Source organism: Dama dama, chromosome 26, assembly GCF_033118175.1.
Source record: "Dama dama isolate Ldn47 chromosome 26, ASM3311817v1, whole genome shotgun sequence".
Classification (NCBI taxonomy): Eukaryota; Metazoa; Chordata; class Mammalia; order Artiodactyla; family Cervidae; genus Dama; species Dama dama.
Genome location: NC_083706.1, coordinates 37,543,151 through 37,562,172, shown reverse-complemented (window position 1 = coordinate 37,562,172; position 19,022 = coordinate 37,543,151). Strand labels below are relative to the sequence as shown.

Genomic DNA, 19,022 nt, shown 5'->3' with positions numbered 1-19,022 from the left:
CTTTCCCAGCATCAGGGTCTTTTCAAATGAGTCAGTTCTTCACAGCAGGTGGCCAAAAGTATTGGAGTTTCAGCTTCAACATCAGTCCTTCCAGTGAACACCCAGGACTGATCTCCTTTAGGATGGACTGGTTGGATCTCCTTGCAGTCCAAGGGACTCTCAAAGAGTCTTCTCCAACACCACAGTTCAAAAGCATCAATTCTTGGGCGCTCAGCTTTCTTTATAGTCCAACTCTCACATCCATACATGACTAGTGGAAAAACCACAGCTTTGAGTAGATGGACCTTTCTTGGCAAAGTAATGTCTCTGCTTTTTAATATGCTGTCTAGTTTGGTCATAACTTTGCTTCCAAGGAGTAAGTGTCTTTTACTTTCATGGCTGCAATCACCATCTGCAGTGATTTTGGAGCCCGGAAAAATAAAGTCAGCCACTGTTTTCATTGTTCCCTATCTGTTTACCATGAAGTGATGGGACTGGATGCCTTGATCTTAGTTTTCTGAATATTGAGCTTTAAGCCAACTTTTTCACTCTTCTGTTTCACTTTCATCAAGAGGCTCTTTAGTTCTTCTTCCCTTTCTGCCATAAGAGTGGTGTCATCTGCATATCTGAGGTTATTGATATTTCTCCCGGCAGTCTTGATTCCAGCTTGTGCTTCCTCCACCCCAGTGTTTCTCATGATGTACTCTGCATATAAGTTAAATAAGCAGGGTGACAATATACAGCCTTGACGTACTCCTTTTCCTATTTGGAACCAGTCTGTTGTTCCATGTCCAGTTCTAACTGTTGCTTCCTGACCTGCATACAGGTTTCTCAAGAGGCAGGTCAGGTGGTCTGGTATTCCCATCTCTTTCAGAATTTTCCACAGTTTATTGTGATCCACACAGTCAAAGGCTTTGGCATAGTCGATAAAGCAGAAATAGATGTTTTTCTGGGACTCTCTTGCTTTTTTGATGAGCCAGCGGATGTTGGCAATTTGATCTTTGATTCCTCAGCCTTTTCTAAATCTAGCTTGAACATCTGGAAGTTCACGGTTCATGTATTGCTGAAGCCTGGCTTGGAGAATTTTGAGCATTATTTTGCTAGCGTGTGAGATGAGTACAGTTGTGCGGTAGTTTGAGCATGCTTCGGCATTGCCTTTCTTTGGGACTGGAATGAAAACTGACCTTTTCCAGTCCTGTGGCCACTGCTGAGTTTTCCAAATTTGCTGGCATATTGAGTGCAGCTCTTTCACAGCGTCATCTTTTAAGATTTGAAATAACTCAACTGGAATTCCATCACCTCCACTAGCTTTGTTCATAGTGATGCTTCCTAAGGCCCCCTTGACTTCATATCCCAGGATGTCTGGTTCTAGGTGAGTGATCACACCATCGTGATCATCTGGGTCATGAAGATCTTTTTTGTACAGTTCTTCTGTGTATTCTTGCCAACTCTTCTTAATATCTTCTGCTTCTGTTAGGTCCATTCCATTTCTGTCTTTTATTGAGCCCATCTTTGCATGAAATGTTCCCATGGTATCTCTAATTTTCTTGAATAGATCTCTAGTCTTTCCCATTCTATTATTTTCTTCTATTTCTTTGCACTGATCACTGAGGAACGCTTTCTTATCTCTCCTTGTTATTCTTTGGAACTCTGCATTCAAATGGACATATCTTTCCTTTTCTCCTTTACTTTTCACTTCTTTTCACAGCTGTTTGTAAGGCCTTCTCAGACAGTCATTTTGCTTTCTTGCATTTCTTTTTCTTGGGAATGGTCTTGCTCCCGGTCTCCTGTACAGTGTCACAAATCTTGGTGCATAGTTCATCAGGCTCTCTGTCTATCACATCTAGTCCCTTAAATCTATTTCTCACTGCCACTGTATAATCATAAGGGATTTAATTTAGGTCATACCTGAATGGTCTAGTGGTTTTCCCCACTTTCTTCAATTTAAGTCTGAATTTGGCAATAAGGAGTTCATGATCTGAGCCACAGTCAGCTCCCAGTCTTGTTTTTGCTGAGTGTATAGAGCTTCTTCATCTGTGGCTGCAAAGAATATAATCAGTCTGATTTCGGTGTTGGCCATCTGGTGTGTAGAGTCTTCTCTTGTGTTGTTGGAAGAGGGTGTTTGCTATGACCAGTGCGTTCCCTTGGCAAAACTCTGTTAGCCTTTGCCTTGCCTCATTCAGTACCCTAAGGCCAAATTTGCCTGTTATTCCAGATGCTTTTTGACTTCCTACTTTTGCATTCCAGTCAGACATCTTTTTTGGGTGTTAGTTCTAAAAGGTCTTGTAGGTCTTCATAGAACCGTTCAACTTCAGCTTCTTCAGCTGACTTATTATGTTGTATTTGGAAGTAGAAGTCTCATTTGTTTTCTTTTTGTGTTAGACCATGGTTTCTCCACCTTAGCCCCATTAACATTTTGAGTCAGATAATTCATTTTTATTAGGAGCTGTTCTGGGTATTTTGGATATTGAGCTTTTACACGCCTGATGCTGGTAGTGTTCTTGCAGTTATGACACCCACAATTGTCTCCAGTCATTGCCAAATGTCCCCAGTGGGCAAAATCACACACTTCCACCCCAGTTAACAGTCACTCTGCTAGACTGATAGAGATAAATCAGATTTGATGATTTATTTATTAACAACATTTGTTTTTGCTCCATGGTAAAGTCAAAAATTTTAAGTCGAACCATCATAAGTCAGAGACTATCTGTATTCTCAACGTGCTTTTTTTCTTTCTTTTCAGATCTTTTTGGGTTAGTGGTATTTCTCGGTGTTGAACCTTACTGTCTCAAACACTGGTGGGTTCGACTTCTCTATCGTCCTTATTGCAAGAAGAATCCTCATTTCCTCTACAGCTTTATTGCCAAGATAATGTGGAGGTCTGCAAAGAAAGATGTGATTGACCAAGTCAGTAGGATAAGTATTTATTGATTAAGGGTATTAGGAAAAAATTTAAGATAAAGCAGAGTTGGGGTGAAAAGTTAAATTTCCAGGTGACTTTTTTTTTCCTCCTCTGTTTAGATCCAGATACCCCCACAGACAGAAGAAACCCACTGGCTTCACTTCTCTCCAGTGGAAAGACACTTCTATCACCGTCAGCATGAGGTGTGCTGCCAGGATGCAGTGGTAAAACTCAGGAAGATTTCCGACTGGGCTCTGAGGCTCAGCAGCCTGGACAGAAGGACCGTCACCTCCATCCTGTATCCGTTGCTGAGGCTCCGGCAGGCCTGCTGCCACCCACAGGCAGTTCGTGGCGAGTTCTTGCCACTCCAGAAAAGGTTTTATTATCAGTTTTCTTATACTGTAAGAGATAATAGAGTAGTAATAGACATTACTGGGGGAAGGAGATGGCAACCCACTCCAGTATTCTTGCCTAGAGAATCCCATGGACAGAAGAGCCTGGTGGGCTGCTGTCCATAGGGTCGCACAGTCGGACATGACTGAAGTGACTTAGCTTGCATGCATGCATGGACAGTATTAAAGCAATTAGCTTCCTAGCACACAGTTTCATTCAGGGTCTTAGAACTGAGTTGTCATCTGTTTTTAGCAGTGTGGTGATTTTTCTTCAATATGGAACCCCATTTGTGAAAGAGAATCACATCAAAATTATTTTCATGGTTTTGAACATTTTTTTAGGACTGTTGAAGGGTTTTGTTGTTTTTTGGGCTTTTGTTTGTTTATTTGTCTTCTGCTGCACTCCAGATATGAAATTGTTCATTTTGCGTTATATTTTTTGCTTCTGACTTCAGGGAATGAGGTGAATTATATTCCTATTAAATATTTTCTTTATAATTATACTAGCTATATTCCTTGATTATTCCTTTCAGTACTCTGTTGTCCCAGAAAATTTGTTTGTTCATCAAACTGTGATAGGAACTAGCCTCTTTTTTTTTTTTTTTTTAAAGCCCTTGATATTAAAAAGATATCCTTTCAGGTGTTATAAGAAATATAAAGAGGAATTTGACTCTTATCCTTGCCTTTGAGCAGTTTTTATGTAACTAAAGGCAATGATAAAGATTAGTGAAAGTGTAAAGTGAAAGTGTTAGTCACAAAGTGAAGTCTGACTCTGCAACCCATGGACTGTAGCCTGATAGGCTCCTCTCTCCATGGGATCCTCCAGGCAAGAATACTGGAGTGGGTTGCCATTCTCTTCTCCAGGGGATCTTCCTTTCACAGGGATCAAACAAGGTCTTCTGCACTGTAGGCAGATTCTTTACCATCTGAGCCATCAGACAAAGTTTATAGTTCTCTATAAGGTAAAGAAAACATGATATATTTCACAAGAGGTATATAAATTGCTGTGGGGCTTCCCCGGTAGCTCAGACAGTAAAGAATTTGCCTGCAGTGCAGGAGATCTGCCTTCAATCCCTGGGTTGGGAAGATACCCTGAAGAAGGGAATGACTGCCCACTCAGTATTCTTGCCTGGAGAAGCCCATGGACAGAGGAGCCTGGTGGGCTACAGTCCTTGGGGTTGCAAGAGTCAGAGCGACTGAGCAACTTCACCACCACAACCACCACTTTGCACTTTAGGAAGATTTTTCTAGTTCTGCTCTTCATTGACTGAAATGAGAAAAAGTTAAAGAAGGAGAGGATCAAAAGAAAGCTTGCTAGAATAGGAAACTAATAATGATAGTGATGAAAATGGAGGTAAACAGATATCAAGGATCACAAAGACTCTGTAAGAGACTGGTACTCTTGATCTTATGTAATATTATTCTCTCACTTGGAATCTTCTTTCTGGTTCTGAACGACCTGCCTTTTCTTTTAGCACCATGACAATGGAGGAGCTGCTGACATCCCTGCAGAAGAAGTGTGGCACTGAATGTGAAGAGGCCCATCGGCAGCTAGTCTGTGCCCTCAATGGCTTAGCAGGCATCCACATCATTAAAGGTAGAAGGTGATGCTTTGTTATCTTCGATTCTTTTCAATGCTTAATGAGGAAGATTAGTTATAATGTAAATCAGAGTCTCCCCAGAAAGACACTTTCACACAGTATTAATCATAATTTAAATAGGTCCAACTTAATGGAGAGCAATTATACAGAACATTTGCAAAAACAGAAGTTTCAATATGCTTTCACCAAACATTTCCACTTTTAGAAGTTTTTTTGTGTGAACAATCGAAACAACCAAAATAGTGAAAACTGAAACAACCAAAATGCCTAGAAATAGAATGGTTAAATTGACACGTTCAAGTGAATGTTGGTCATTGACTTACAAAGTAGCATCACTTGTAAGTTCAATCTCCCAGCAAATATTCGAGTATTTGCTGTGTGCTGGTTATGATTTAGGTACTAAAAATAATGCAGTAAAATAAGTGTCAATCTAGCCTCATATCTGAAAAATTATCATTTTTCTATAAGCATTTTATAGTATATATAATACTATTATATATATATATTCTGTTTTATCCTCATGATTGCCCAATAGTTTAGTCATTACCATCCCTATTTTTTTTTGAGAAAATGGGTTCAGAAGGCTTAGTTGCTTTCTCAAGATTACAGTTAGAAAGTGACAAAGAATTTGCCCTGGATCTCTTGATATCACATCAGATATTTAATTTTTTTATTATACTATGTCCTCTTCTTTATCAAATAGGCATTTGTAAACCTCAATATTATTAACTATATAGTAGGTTGCAATTCACCATCAAAAATTTCTGATGTTGAGTGATATGTCACTTGTAAATAGTCACAGTAATAAATTTCAGATTTCCCAACTTGATTATGAACTGCATTTCTCACTTTATTCTGTGTTGTTATGACTCAGAAGCTTAGACAATAAATGAATTTCTTCACTTGGCCTTTTTTCTAGTCTCCTTGTCAGACTTGTCTCTTTACCCCTGCTGTGAAATTATGCACAATATGGGAATTAGGGGGAGGGTTGTTCGTCTTATCATTGTCCAAACACTGCAGCACTCTGACAGGATCAGTGTGTGACTGGCTCCTGTGTGGCAAAATACCACGCTATGATGTAGCAGGAGGCGCATCGCTGCTCTTTTCAGGGAGTTTCCACTGCATTCTCACCGTAGATATTTGTCTGTGGCTGGAAACTATTGCTGATTGTTAAGAAGAATTCCTATTAGAAAGTCCGTTAATAAATGGTATGTCTGTTCTCATTTAATTGTAATTATAAACTTAACTGTGGGGGATTAACTACTTTTAGTTTCTAGTTTAATTCATAGTATATATTAAACAATATACATTTTTAAAAGTAACATCACATATTTGACTTATATAATTTAAACTCTTCTAATATTAGAGACCAGATGGTAAAGAGATGACTTCTAAATGAAATCTAAAATTAATATCAGACTCTAAAGGGATTCACATATTACATGCAAATATACATATATATAATATACAGTGTATATTTTAAGGTCCTCACTGATGATGGTGTTAAAAACATGATGTTATTTCGATTTTGTGTACTATATACATAAAATATATATGTGTATGTGTATCTACACACACACGCACTCTTATATATAATATAGAAGTTTTAGGTTCAGTTTTCTGAGAGAGAAAGCTTTTTTCCTGATCATGACATACATTTTTCATTTCTACATGTGTTTTTTTGGAAAAAATTAGTTTGGCAGTATCAAACCAGTACAATTTGTGTAGTTGTTAATATATTTAGTGCCATCAAGTGGCAAAGAAGGGGTATTTCCATATTTGGCTTATATTTGCATAGCTTATTGAATATGGATATTTTTATGTCTTTCCCAGATGTAAAAATATATATTTTTTTCACTATAAAAAACCATTTTTTTTTTTTTTTACTAAGCAGTGAAAAGAAAACAGATATTGTAATGAATAGCTCAGTTTCATCTGCTTTTATTATAGTCTAGTCATTGAACCTTCTTTAAAAAGTATAATAATTATGAAGAGAAAATTGTTAAATGAATTATTCTTTATAAATGACAGTATAAATATTAATAGAATCCATATGTCTTTTGAAAAGCTAAAGAGAGCTCATTGTGTGAAGATAATTGTGTTACTCCTACATTATAATGCAACTTTATTATTGTGAAAGTAATCTGCTTTATAAAAATGAATAGAGATTAGATGACTTGTCAGAAACTGTGAAAATGTGTGCTTTAGAAAGCTTTATATTAAATAACTGGTAGAACTAGATATAAAGCAGTGGTATAAAAGCAAGTGTTTTGTGCAACAATATGAATGTACTTAATGCTGTTGGACTACACTCTTTTAAAAATGGTTGTAATGGTAAATTTTATTTTATGTATACTTTACCGCAATAAAATATACGTATATGGAATCAGCTTTAACAGAGAGAGAGTGTGTGTGTTAGTCACTCAGTCATGTCCGACTCTTTGCAACCCCGTGGACTATTCTGTCCATGGAATTCTCCAGACAAGAATACTAGAATGGGTTGCCATTCCCTTCTCCAGGGGATCTTCCTGACTCAGGGATCAAACCTAGGTCTTCCGCATTACAGGCAGATTCTTTACAGTCTGAATCATCAGGCACACATATATATGTGGAATATTCATTATGGCTTTGAGCAAAATTTTAAATCCATGATATTAATGAAACTGGTTTAAAGTTTAAAATAAGCAAGTGTATGCAATGATCAGGATAAAAGCTTTTTCCTCAGCAAACTGAAACTAGAACATCTCTTTATCTTTTTCTCCCTTGTGTTTCATGATTTTGCCACTGTAAGATTTTCATTTTAATTGTATGTATAAATTACTGGTTTTGAGTTTTCCCCAGGCAGCAGATAAGATAGGTTCCATTATTCAGAGCCATTAAAAATGTTTCACCTCTCCTTCACTGAAGTCTAATGAAACTTTCTGAAAGAATCAGGTAGTAAATATTTTAGGCTTTGTGAGCCGTAAGATTTGTGACAACTATTGTTGTCACAATTACAGCTATTTTAATACAAAAGCAGCCACAGACAGTATGTAAAGTCCGCATGACTGAGTTCCACTAAAACTTTATTCATGGGCCCTTAGATTTAATATCATGTAATTTTCACATGTCACAAAATAGTACTATCTTAGTTTTTATTTCAACTATTAAAAATGTAAAAAAAAAAGTTCTTACTGTGTAGACCCTACAGAAATGCAGTCAGATAAGACCCGTGGGCCATAGTTTGTCAGCTTGTGCTTTTATACTTTTTTAATGACTTTATTTGTATGAGCTACTTTTTAGGTATAACAAAAAAAAGCATAAATCTCTTAGAATAACTGTGAATTATATAACCAGAAATAGAAAGAATTCTAAATTTTTGAAATGTAGTTATAAACTGTAAATCATTCTGGCCTAATGCCAACAGAAACAATACCTATCAAGAAGAGTGCATTATTTTTCTGAGAAGTACATGTACATTGGTCGTAGTGCTTTGAATATTTGTCTATAAACACATGTAAGTACCCTAAATTTGTCCTTAATTTCAAACATCCTAATGACTACTGCTTGGAAGTCATTAACTTCAACAAGAAGAAAACATTAGTTTAAAAGTTAGAGTTTGATTTTTAGCATAATTTTAAAACACTGTATTTGATTGGTGTTCTATTTCTGTGGAATTTTAACCCCAAGAAAGAGTGCTATAAACTTTTTTTACTGGGGCAGTCATATTAATACCAACTCAAATTCCTTTTCATAAAAAATAAATTAGGAAGTTCTAATCAATGCTGTGTTTTTACAGTAGGTGTTTTTAGATGACTTTGAGAGCTAAATACATGATTTTCTTATTCTTTAAACATATTTTGATTGTCCAGGCGAGTATGCTTTGGCAGCAGAACTATACAGAGAAGTGTTGCGTTCATCTGAGGAACACAAGGAAAAACTCAAAACGGATTCACTGCAAGTAAGTAAAACTAAACAGTTTCAAACTGTCTGATCTTTGTAAAATAAATTTTCTGAATATTTAAGAGGATGAACGGTAACAAGTGGAGTGAGTCACAGTCACTGGGGATAAAGCTTAGAATTCATGTTCTCTTAACAAGCACCCAGGATGTCTTTTTGTAAAGACCCAAAAGTTTGAGAATCACTAATATGCTGTCTACTTAGGCCAGTGTTGACCACAAGGCTGACTAGATAAGCCTAACCTACATTAGAAAAGCAGCTCAAAACATTTGTATTTCAAAAGAATGGCATCAGTTTTATCACTTTTGCATATTTACATCAGCATATTTATTTACATGATATTCAGCAAAAAAAGAAATTGAGTTACACTCAGCAGTGGAACTAAGTAATAATAATACTTATCCAATGGTCTTTTAATTTAGTTTTTGGAGGTCTTTTAGGGAGATTTGGATATTTGAATTGTAACACTTAAGTGTGAAATATCCTCTTCTTGATTCTATCAGTGGATCATATAAACAAGACTCTCTATCTAAATGATAAATAAGGTCCCTTTTATGAATACTGGTAAATTTAGTCTTGAGTCCCAGGTAAGGCTTCTTTTTTACTGTTCAGAACCTAGACCTCGGAACCTCATGTTCACCTGTGTCTGAGCAGGTGTTAGGAGGAGTGTATGGGGGAGGGGGAAGAGCAGAGAAAATTAAATACTAGTATCCTTATATTATGTATGCATGGATGAGGATTACAGAAAGTTTTGGACCTTAAGCAAATGTGTTTACCTTATGAGAGAAGGAGAAAGTGCAAAGATACTGTGCTCCTGAGTAAAGGAAACAAAAGTGAAAGGTATGTCCAGTGTGCCTGAGTTCGAGAGGGAAGAGTAAACCATCAGTCAGCCTGGTTCTTGCTTTGAGTCAGAGTAACCTAGCCTGCTGACCAAACATAACCCGCCAAATGTCTAACTCTGTCCAGTCAAGTGAGCCACTCTGCTCTGTTGGGATAAAATGTAACAGAGAGAGATACGTATTCCTCCCAGTCCATTCCACCAACTTGTGCAGACAGCAGCAGAGACCTCAATAAATCACAGACCCAATATCGCAGTGAGGTGGCTGGCTTATATTAATATTTAATACAGAGATTGAAGATGGAGTTTTCTCCTTTATTCTACACCATCTTCACCTCCAGCCCTCCTCTTTTCAGCCCTTAAATTCAACAGATCCAGGTCACAGCCCTGTTTTCTTATGTATTTCATTATCTGGTTTTATAATATCATAAATTGCTAGGCTTATCCAGACTCATTTTCCAGAAGAAGAATCAAGTCTGTGTAGTCAACCTTTCTGCTTTACTGGACTTACTGAACATATTCATATTTCCCCATATAGACAAGTGCTTGTATAAGAGAAGAAGTTACCTATATTACATACTCTGTTAAATACATATGCATGTTTCATAAGACCATATATTTTAACTGAAAATTTACATCATTATGAATTAAGATAAGTATAGTAAAACTGACTCTGAAGAAAGTTGGTATTCAAGTTATTTTTAAAGGAAAAGAATTTGGTGATTTGGTCTTAAATGCATTGTTAGTGTTCTGTATGCCTTAGTGATAGTAGATTCTCCCCCTTAGAGTCCACTGCATTGGCTGTCGTAATTGCTGCCTTTTGTGTGTTTGTAGAGACTTCATGCTACCCATAACTTGATGGAATTGTTGACAGCCAAGCACCCAGGGATACCTCCTACCCTCAGAGATGGCAGACTTGAGGAAGAGGTAATTTTTTTTCTTTTCATTCTGCCTATAAAAGAATTTTTTCTCAGACTTCGTGTTCCGGCTAATTGATACATCCTAGGAAATCAAAAGGTAATCACGTTTCCTTGCCGCTTTGATGTTCCAAACTTTGCTGTGGTGATTTTGGGTGGCACAGAATAGCAACTCTCCCTATTGTGTTGTTTCTCTGAGAATCTTCTTGCAGCTGTGTGGCAATTGCTTGTTGTAGACGTGGCTGCTGGTAGCCAACAGCACAGGATGTGAGCAAACAACAAATTACAGGGAATCTTGTTGATTTCATGACAGACCTGCCAAAGGTGTAGTTTAGTAAAAATGAAGTTTTGTACTTTTTGCACCCTTTGATGTATTATTTAAAGCAATAAATAAACTCAAATTTTCACTGTAACTTATGTCCTCTCAAAGAAATTCCTTCTGCAATGAATATTGCCTCTTGTTAGAAACAGTGACATAAGATAATTTTAATACACTTATTATGCCAATTCCCCAGTGAATTTTTGCCTTGTTAAAGATCAGAAGGATGGCAAACCTAAAAGCAAAAGGATAGTAGATGTGTTTGAAAACTACTGAACCTGTAAATGGAGCCTTTATGTAAATTAAGAGGATAAAAAATGAGATTTTGTAAGTATGTACTTACTTGTAATTGTAAGTAAGTATGTAAGTATTTTGTAAGTATGTATCTAGCTAGATGCTAGATAGTAATCTAGCATCAAGTGTATGAAATTTTCAAATGAAAATGTGTATGAAAAATTTCAAGTGAAATTTTATTCCCAGTGCGGGCGTCTCATCTTTATATGTAATCAGTCACTCTGTTAAATGCTTTCAGTGACAGGAAGTTCTCTGGGAGACAGTCCTATCTATTAGTAGATAGCTCTAATGACCAGCTAATTACAACCAAGGAATTGTAATGGATATTAATTGGAAGGTCGTGACAGGAAGAGGAAAATTGCATCATGAGGTGGAGGGTTCATACTATGTAGATGTATTTCCACGTACATCACTTTATCACTTTTGCCTAACTCTCACATGATATGAAGCCTTGGTATTTCAAAGCTGGACGAAATTCTAGAAATCATCCACTTCCACCACCTGTTTTTGTAGATGAGTAACTAAAGCCTAGGAAAATGAAATGGCTAGTCAAAAGAGATGTTTCTATTCAGTTGACTTCATGAAATTGCTGTTGTTGTAAGTCAGAGGTGGTCTAGTATTGGCAATTTCTTATGGCTCATCCCACTGCTAAGTGGAGCATTGGGATTTCCAGTTCAGTAGTCTTTCCAGTTTTTCTCCCACTGTCCACATAGCCTCTGATCATCCCCTTTCTTCATTCATGAAATAGTTTCCAGAGTCAGTTAAGTCTTTCAGTTAAATGGACAAATGTGAGTTTCCCTAAGTTTCCTAGTGGAAACTTATAAGAATAAAATTTTTCAGTGTTTCTGTTGCTTGCAAATAATGTGATCCTTTTTGTTTTGAGAAGGTGAAAGGGGCCCAATTTTTGAATCATTTTTGTATTAATCTTCTAAGACTCCCATAACAAAATACAGACTAGGTGACTTAAACATTAGAAGTTTCATTTCTCACACTCATGGACTGGAGGAATTACTGTTGTTAAAATGTTTATGCTGCCCAAGGCACTATACAGTTTCAGTTTAATTCCTATTAAAATTCTAGTGGTATTTTTCACAGAAATAGAATAAACAATCCAAAAATCTGTGTGGAGCTAGAAAAGATCCTGAATAGCCAAAGTCATCTTGAAAAAGAAGAACAAAGCTGCAGGCATTATGCACCCTGATTTTAAGCTATATTATAAAACTATAGTATTTAAAAGAATACGGTGTTGATATAAAAGCAGACACATAGATCAATGGGAAAGAACAGAGAGAACCCAGAAATAAACCTACCCACATATGGTCAGTTAATTTATAAAAAAGAACCAAGATTCAGTTCAGTTCAGTCGCTCAGTCATGTCCAACTCTTTGCAACCCCATGGACTTCAGCACACCAGGCCTCCCTGTCCATCACCAGCTCCCGGAGTTTACTCAAACTCATGTCCATCGAGTCGCTGATACCATCCAACATCTCATCCTCTGTCGACCCCTTCTCCTCCCGCCTTCAATCTTTCCCAGCATTGGGAAAGATTTTCCAATGAGTCAGTTCTTCGCATCAGGTGGCCAAAGTACTGGAGTTTCAGCTTCAGCATCAGTCCTTCCAATGAATAAGCGGGACGGATTTCCTTTAGGATGGACTGGTTGGATCTCCTTGCTGTCCAAGGGACTCTCAAGAGTCTTCTCCAACACCACAGTTCAAAAGCATCAATTCTTCGGCACTCAGCTTTCTTTATAGTCTAACTTTCATACCTATACATGACTACTGGAAAAACCATACCTTTGACTAGACGACCTTTGTTGGCAAAGTAATGTCTCTGCTTTTTAATATGCTGTCTAGGTTGGTCATAACTTTCCTTCCAAGGAGTAAGTGTCTTTTAATTTCATGGCTGCGGTCACCATCCACAGTGATTTTGGAGCCTGCAAAAATAAAGTCAGCCACTGTTTCCACTATTTACCCATCTATTTGCCATGAAGTGATGGGACCGTATGCCATGATCTTAGTTTTCTGAATGTTGAGTTTTAAGCCAACTTTTTCACTCTCCTCTTTCACTTTCATCAAGAGGCTTTTTAGTTCCTCTTCACTCTCTGCCATAAGGGTGGTGTCATCTGCATATCTGAGGTTATTGATATTTCTCCCTGCAGTCTTGATTCCAGCTTGTGCTTCATCCAGTCCAGCATGTCTCATGATGTACTCTGCATTTAAGTTAAATGAGCAGGGTGACAATATACAGCCTTGACGTACTCCTTTTCCTATTTGGAACCAGTCTATTGTTCCATGTCCAGTTCTAACTGTTGCTTCTTGACCTGCATACAGGTTTCTCAAGAGGCAGGTCAGGTGGTCTGGTATTCCCATCTCTTTCAGAATTTTCCACAGTTTATTGTGATCCACACAGTCAAAGGCTTTGGTATAGTCAATAGAGCAGATATTTTTCTGGAGCTCTCTTGCTTTTTCAGTGATCCAGTGGATGTTGGCAATTTGATCTCTGATTCCTCTGCCTTTTCTAAATCCAGCTTGAACATCTGGAATTTCATGGTTCACATATTGCTGAAGCTTGGCTTAAAAAATTTTGAGCATTACTTTACTAGTGTGTGAGATGAGTGCAATTGTGCGGTAGTTTGAGAATTCTTTGGCATTGCCTTTCTTTGGGACTGGAATGAAAACTGACCTTTTCCAGTCCTGTGGCCACTGCTGAGTTTTCCAAATTTGCTGGCATATTGAGTGCAGCACTTTGACAGCATCATCTTTCAGGATTTGAAATAGGTCAACTGGAATTCCATCACCTCCACTAGCTTTGTTCATAGTGATGCTTCCTAAGGCCCACTTGACTTCACATTCCAGGATGTTTGGCTCTAGGTGAGTGAGCACACCATAGTGATTATCTAGGTCATGAAGATCTTTTTTATATCATTCTTATTCAGTAGGGAAAGGACAGTCTCTCCTTTTTTTTAATTGAAGTACGGTTGATTTGATATGGGGCTTCCTTGGTGGCTCAGATGGTAATGAGTATGCCTACAGTGCAGGACATCCGGATTCAGTCCTGGGTCGGGAAGATCCCCTGGAGAAGGGAACAGCTACCCACTCCACTATTCTTGCCTGAAGAATTCCATGGGCTAAGGAACCTGGGAGGCTACAGTCCATGGGGCTACAAAGAGTTGGACACAACTGAACAACTAACACTACTACTACTATAGTTAATTTATGACACAGTATAGAGCATAATGATTCAGTATTTTTATAGATTATGCTTCATTATAAGTTATTGCAAGATAATGGCTATAATCCCCTTTACTATACAATCTATGCTTGTTGCTCATCTGTTTTATATGTCGCAGTAGTTTGTGTCTCATCCCCCTAATTTGCCCTGTCCCCTTTCATCTCCACAGTGGTAACCAGTAGTAGTTTGTTTTCTATATCAATGAGTCTGTGTTTGTTTTGCATATATATTCATTTTATTTTTTAAATTCCATGTGTAAGTAATATGATAAAATATTTGTGTTTCTCTTTTCTGCCTTGTTCACTGAGCATGATATTCTGCATCCATCCATGTTTCTGCAAATGGCAGAATTTCTTTCTTTGATTATAACTGAATAATATTCCATTATAAATATTTACAACAGCTTCTTTATCCATTCATCTCTGTTGATGGGCACTTGGGTTTTATCATGTCTTGGTTAATTGTAATTAGTGCTGCTCTGAACATCAGAGTATACGTATCTTTTTGAACTAGTGTTTTCATTGTTTTTCCATCTGTATACTCAGGAGTGGAATTGCTGAGTCATATGTGCTATATTTAGTTTTTTGAGGAATCTCCATACTGTTTTCCTTAGTAGCTATACCAATTTACATTCCTACCAACAGTATGCAAGGGTTCTTTTTTCTCCATGTTATCCCCAACACTTGTTATTTGTAAACTTTTTGATATAGTCACGACATGTGTGAGGTGATACCTCATTGCTGTTGTAATTTATATTTCTTTAATAATTAGTGGTTTTGAGCATCTTTTCATGTGCCTTATTAGCCATCTCTATGTCTTCTTTGGGAAAATGTTTATTCAGGTCTTCTGCCCATTTTTTAATTAGGTTGTTTTTTTGATATTGAGTTTTATGTGTTGTCTATATACTTCAGATGCTGACGTCTTATCAGGGATTTAGATATTACCCTGTTATCAGGCAATTAAAAAACAGGCAGAGGATAGGAATAGACATTATTTCAAAGAGACATACGGATGGCCAACATGCACATGAAAAGATGCTCAACGTCGTTAATCATCAGGGAAGGCTAGAAGTCTGATAGCAAGTTGTCATGACGGTTGGTTGCTCCTAAAGACTCTCCCTTTGGCTGGCAGATGGCTGCCTTCTCACTGGGTCCTCATATGGCGTTTTCTCTGTGCACTTGCATGCCTGGTATCTCTCCCTTTTCTTTTAAGGACACTAGTCATATTGGATTAGGGCTCCACCCTTATCATCTCATGTATGTGCATTTACTCAATCACTTTCTTAAAGACCCTGTCTGTAAATATAGTCACATTGGGGGTTAGAGCTTCATCCTACAGCTTTTGAGGGAACACAGTTCAGTTCACAAAACCTATGTTAGTGTATATTCTCAAGTATTAGTTCTAAACTGAAGTAATTCCAAGGAATTATAATAACTGAATGAGACAAGAAATTCTAAAATGTATTCCTGCTTTGCCTTATAGTTTAAAATGTTACCGCTCTTCCTCCTCCCCTTTTTTTTTTTAATTAAAAAATTAGATAAAAATTTGGAGAGCAGGGCTTCCCTGGTGGCTCAGAGGTTAAAGCGTCTGCCTGCAATGCAGGAGACCTGGGTTCGATCCCTGGGTTAGGAAGATCCCCTGGAGAAGGAAATGGCAACCCACTCCAGTATTCTTGCCTGGAGAATCCTATAGACAGAGGAGCCTGGTGGGCTACAGTCAACGGGGTCGCAAAGAGTCAGACATGACTGAGCGATTTCACTAATGTCATAAAGTACCAACTACAATAAAAAAATTTGGAGAGCTAATCCTTGGAATTTCTTATATTATTTGATTTGCATGTAAATGTAAGTCAGGGTGTCCTCCAGGTTATTCTCTTCAATATACATATTAGGAACTTCTAGCATAGCTTTTATGTTCTCTACAGTATACTTGACTTCAGTGCTTAAATTAAATAGATTTAAACAAATAAAACAAGCACACGGTTCTTGAAACATCATACTAGATTATTTTCTTGACCTGGAGTGAAAGTTTATACTTGTTTCCTGTTTCAACACAGGCCAAACAACTCCGAGAGCATTATATGAGCAAGTGTAACACAGAGGTTGCAGAAGCCCAGCAGGCTTTGTTGCCTGTGCAGCAGACTATCCGTGATCTCCAGAGAAAGGTATGTATATAATTTTCCTTACTTACATTTGTCTTCACATAACATTTTGGTGGTGCGAAGACTTTTGGGAGTGCGAAGTCAAGTGGGACTTAAGAAGCACTGCTATTAATAAATTTAGTGGATGCAATGAAATTCCCACAGAACTATTCAGATCCCTAAAGGATGATGCCATCAAGGATTTGCATTCATTATGCCGGAAAATCTGGAAGACCCAGCAGTGGCCACAGGACTGGAAAAGGTCAGTCCTCATCCCAATTCCCAAGAAGGGTACTACCAAAGAATGTGCTAACCATTAAACAGTTGCATTCATCTCTCAAGCTAGTATGGTCATGCTTAAAATCTTGCATACTAGGCTTCAGCGTTAAGCGAACCAAGAACTTCCAGATGTCCAGCTGGGTTTCAAAAAGGAAGAGAAACTAGAGATCAAATTGCCAACATTCGCTGGACTTTATAGAAAGCGAGGGAATTTCAGAAAAACATCTATCTCTGTTTCATCAACTACACTAAAGCCTTTAATTGTGTGGATCATGACAGACTGTGGAAAGCTCTTAGAGAAATGGGCATACCAGACCACCTTACCTGTCCTGAGAAACCTGTGTGCAGATCAAGAAGCAACAGTTAGAACCTTGTGTGGAAGAACTGATTGGTTCAAGATTGAGAAAGGAGGATGACAGGGCTGTCTGCTGTCACCTGTTTCTTTAATCTGTATGCTGAGCACATCATGAGAAATGCCAGGCCGGATGAGTTACAAGCTGGAATCAAGATAGGCAGGAGAAACCTCAACAACCTCAGATATGCAGATGATACCACTCTAATGGCAGAAAGCAATGAACTAAAGAGCATCTTGATGAGGGTGAAGGAGGAGAGTGAAAGAGTCAGCTTAAGACTAAATAGTAAAAAACTAAGGTCATGGCATCCAGCCCCATTACTTCATGGCAAATAGAGGGGGAGAAGGTGGAAGCAGTGACAGATTTTCTCTTCTTGGGCTTCAGAATCACTGTGGCTGGTAACTACAGCCATGAAATCAAAGATGAATGCCTCTTGGCAGGAAAGGGATGACAAATGTAGACAGTGTGTTGAAAAGCAGAGACATTACCCTGCCAACAAAGGCCCATGTAGTCAAGGCTCTGGTCTTCCCCGTGGTCACATACGGTTGTGAGAGCTGGACCGCAAAGAAAGCAGAACACCAAAGATTGAAGCCTTCCAGCTGTGGTCCTGGAGAAGACTTCTCAAAGTCCCTTGGACAGCAAGGAGATAAACCAATCTTAAGTGAGATCAACCCTGAATATTCACTGGAAGGACTGATGCTGAAGCTGAAGCTCCAGTATTTTGGTCATCTGATGTGAACAGACAACTCATTGGAAAAGTCCCTGCTTCTGGGAAAGATTGAGGGCAGAAGGAGAAGAGGGTGTCAGAGGATGAGGTGGCTGGACGGCATCACCGATGCAATGAACGTGAACTTGGGCAAACTCCAGGAGATGGTGAGGGATAGGGAGGCCTGGCCTGCTGCAGTCCATATGGTCTCAAAGAGTCGGACACAACTGGGACACTGAACAGCAACATCATTTTGGTTTGTGTTCTGATCTGGGGAGAAACTTGAACTTTCGTATCATCTTGGAATTCTTAGCACCTAGTATAGTGAAGTGAAAGTTGCTCAGTCGTGTCCGACTCTTTGCGACCCCATGGACTATATAGTCCATGGAATTCTCCAGGCCAGAATACTGGAGTAGGTAGCCTTTCCCTTCTCCAAGGGATCTTCCTAACCCAGGGATCGAACCCACGTCTCCCGCATTGCAGGCAGATTCTTTACCAGCTGAGCCACAATGGAAGCCCATATAGTACTTGGGCCACAATAAAAGTTTATTTGCTGTTAGCGGTGTTTATTGATTGAATGAACAGATACAGAGATAAATCACCTATTTTGAGGTTATTCTCTTTGGTTTCTTTTAAGGTATAATGTGGTTTCTTCTACCCTTAGTATATAACCCAAATTGTCTTTTGAAGAAAGTAGACTTCTACAACCTTCTTTTGATCTTAGATGTGTATGCTTCCAAAATCTTTCAAGGTTTGGAATATTAGAACTATAACTATTTTTCTTATGAAATATGTGCCATTTGTCATTTCTAAAATTTCTCTTTCATGAAGTCAATAGCATAGTTTAAAGGGGAGGCTACACAAAGTACACTTTTTGTCTTTGATTTTAATCAGTTACACCACATGTTATTCTTCCTAATTCATTAATTATTTAGTATTAGGCATATAATTTCATTAATTACCATAGATTATTCATTGAGTAGAATCTCATTCTGTTGAGGATAAGCATGAAGTCTTTATTATGCTGAGCAAGAAACCTTTTCAGATATATAGAGTGAATACTGAATTTTAAATTTTTTTTTTTTAGCACAGCTTTGTTATACGTGTATGTACAATAAATTCTCATTCATT

General features: G+C 37.9%; 1 protein-coding gene across 3 annotated transcripts in view; it reads left to right on the top strand.

Moving 5' to 3' along the window:
• SHPRH (SNF2 histone linker PHD RING helicase) overlaps positions 1-19,022 on the top strand; it is an 80,985-nt gene that overhangs the window by 25,705 nt on the left and 36,258 nt on the right. For all 3 annotated transcript variants that reach the window (XM_061130380.1, XM_061130381.1, XM_061130382.1), the window contains 6 exons: positions 2,723-2,886; positions 3,001-3,257; positions 4,749-4,870; positions 8,726-8,814; positions 10,486-10,578; positions 16,470-16,577. In XM_061130380.1, coding sequence (XP_060986363.1) covers positions 2,723-2,886; positions 3,001-3,257; positions 4,749-4,870; positions 8,726-8,814; positions 10,486-10,578; positions 16,470-16,577 — 833 coding nt within the window. The remainder of the gene's footprint in view (positions 1-2,722; positions 2,887-3,000; positions 3,258-4,748; positions 4,871-8,725; positions 8,815-10,485; positions 10,579-16,469; positions 16,578-19,022) is intronic.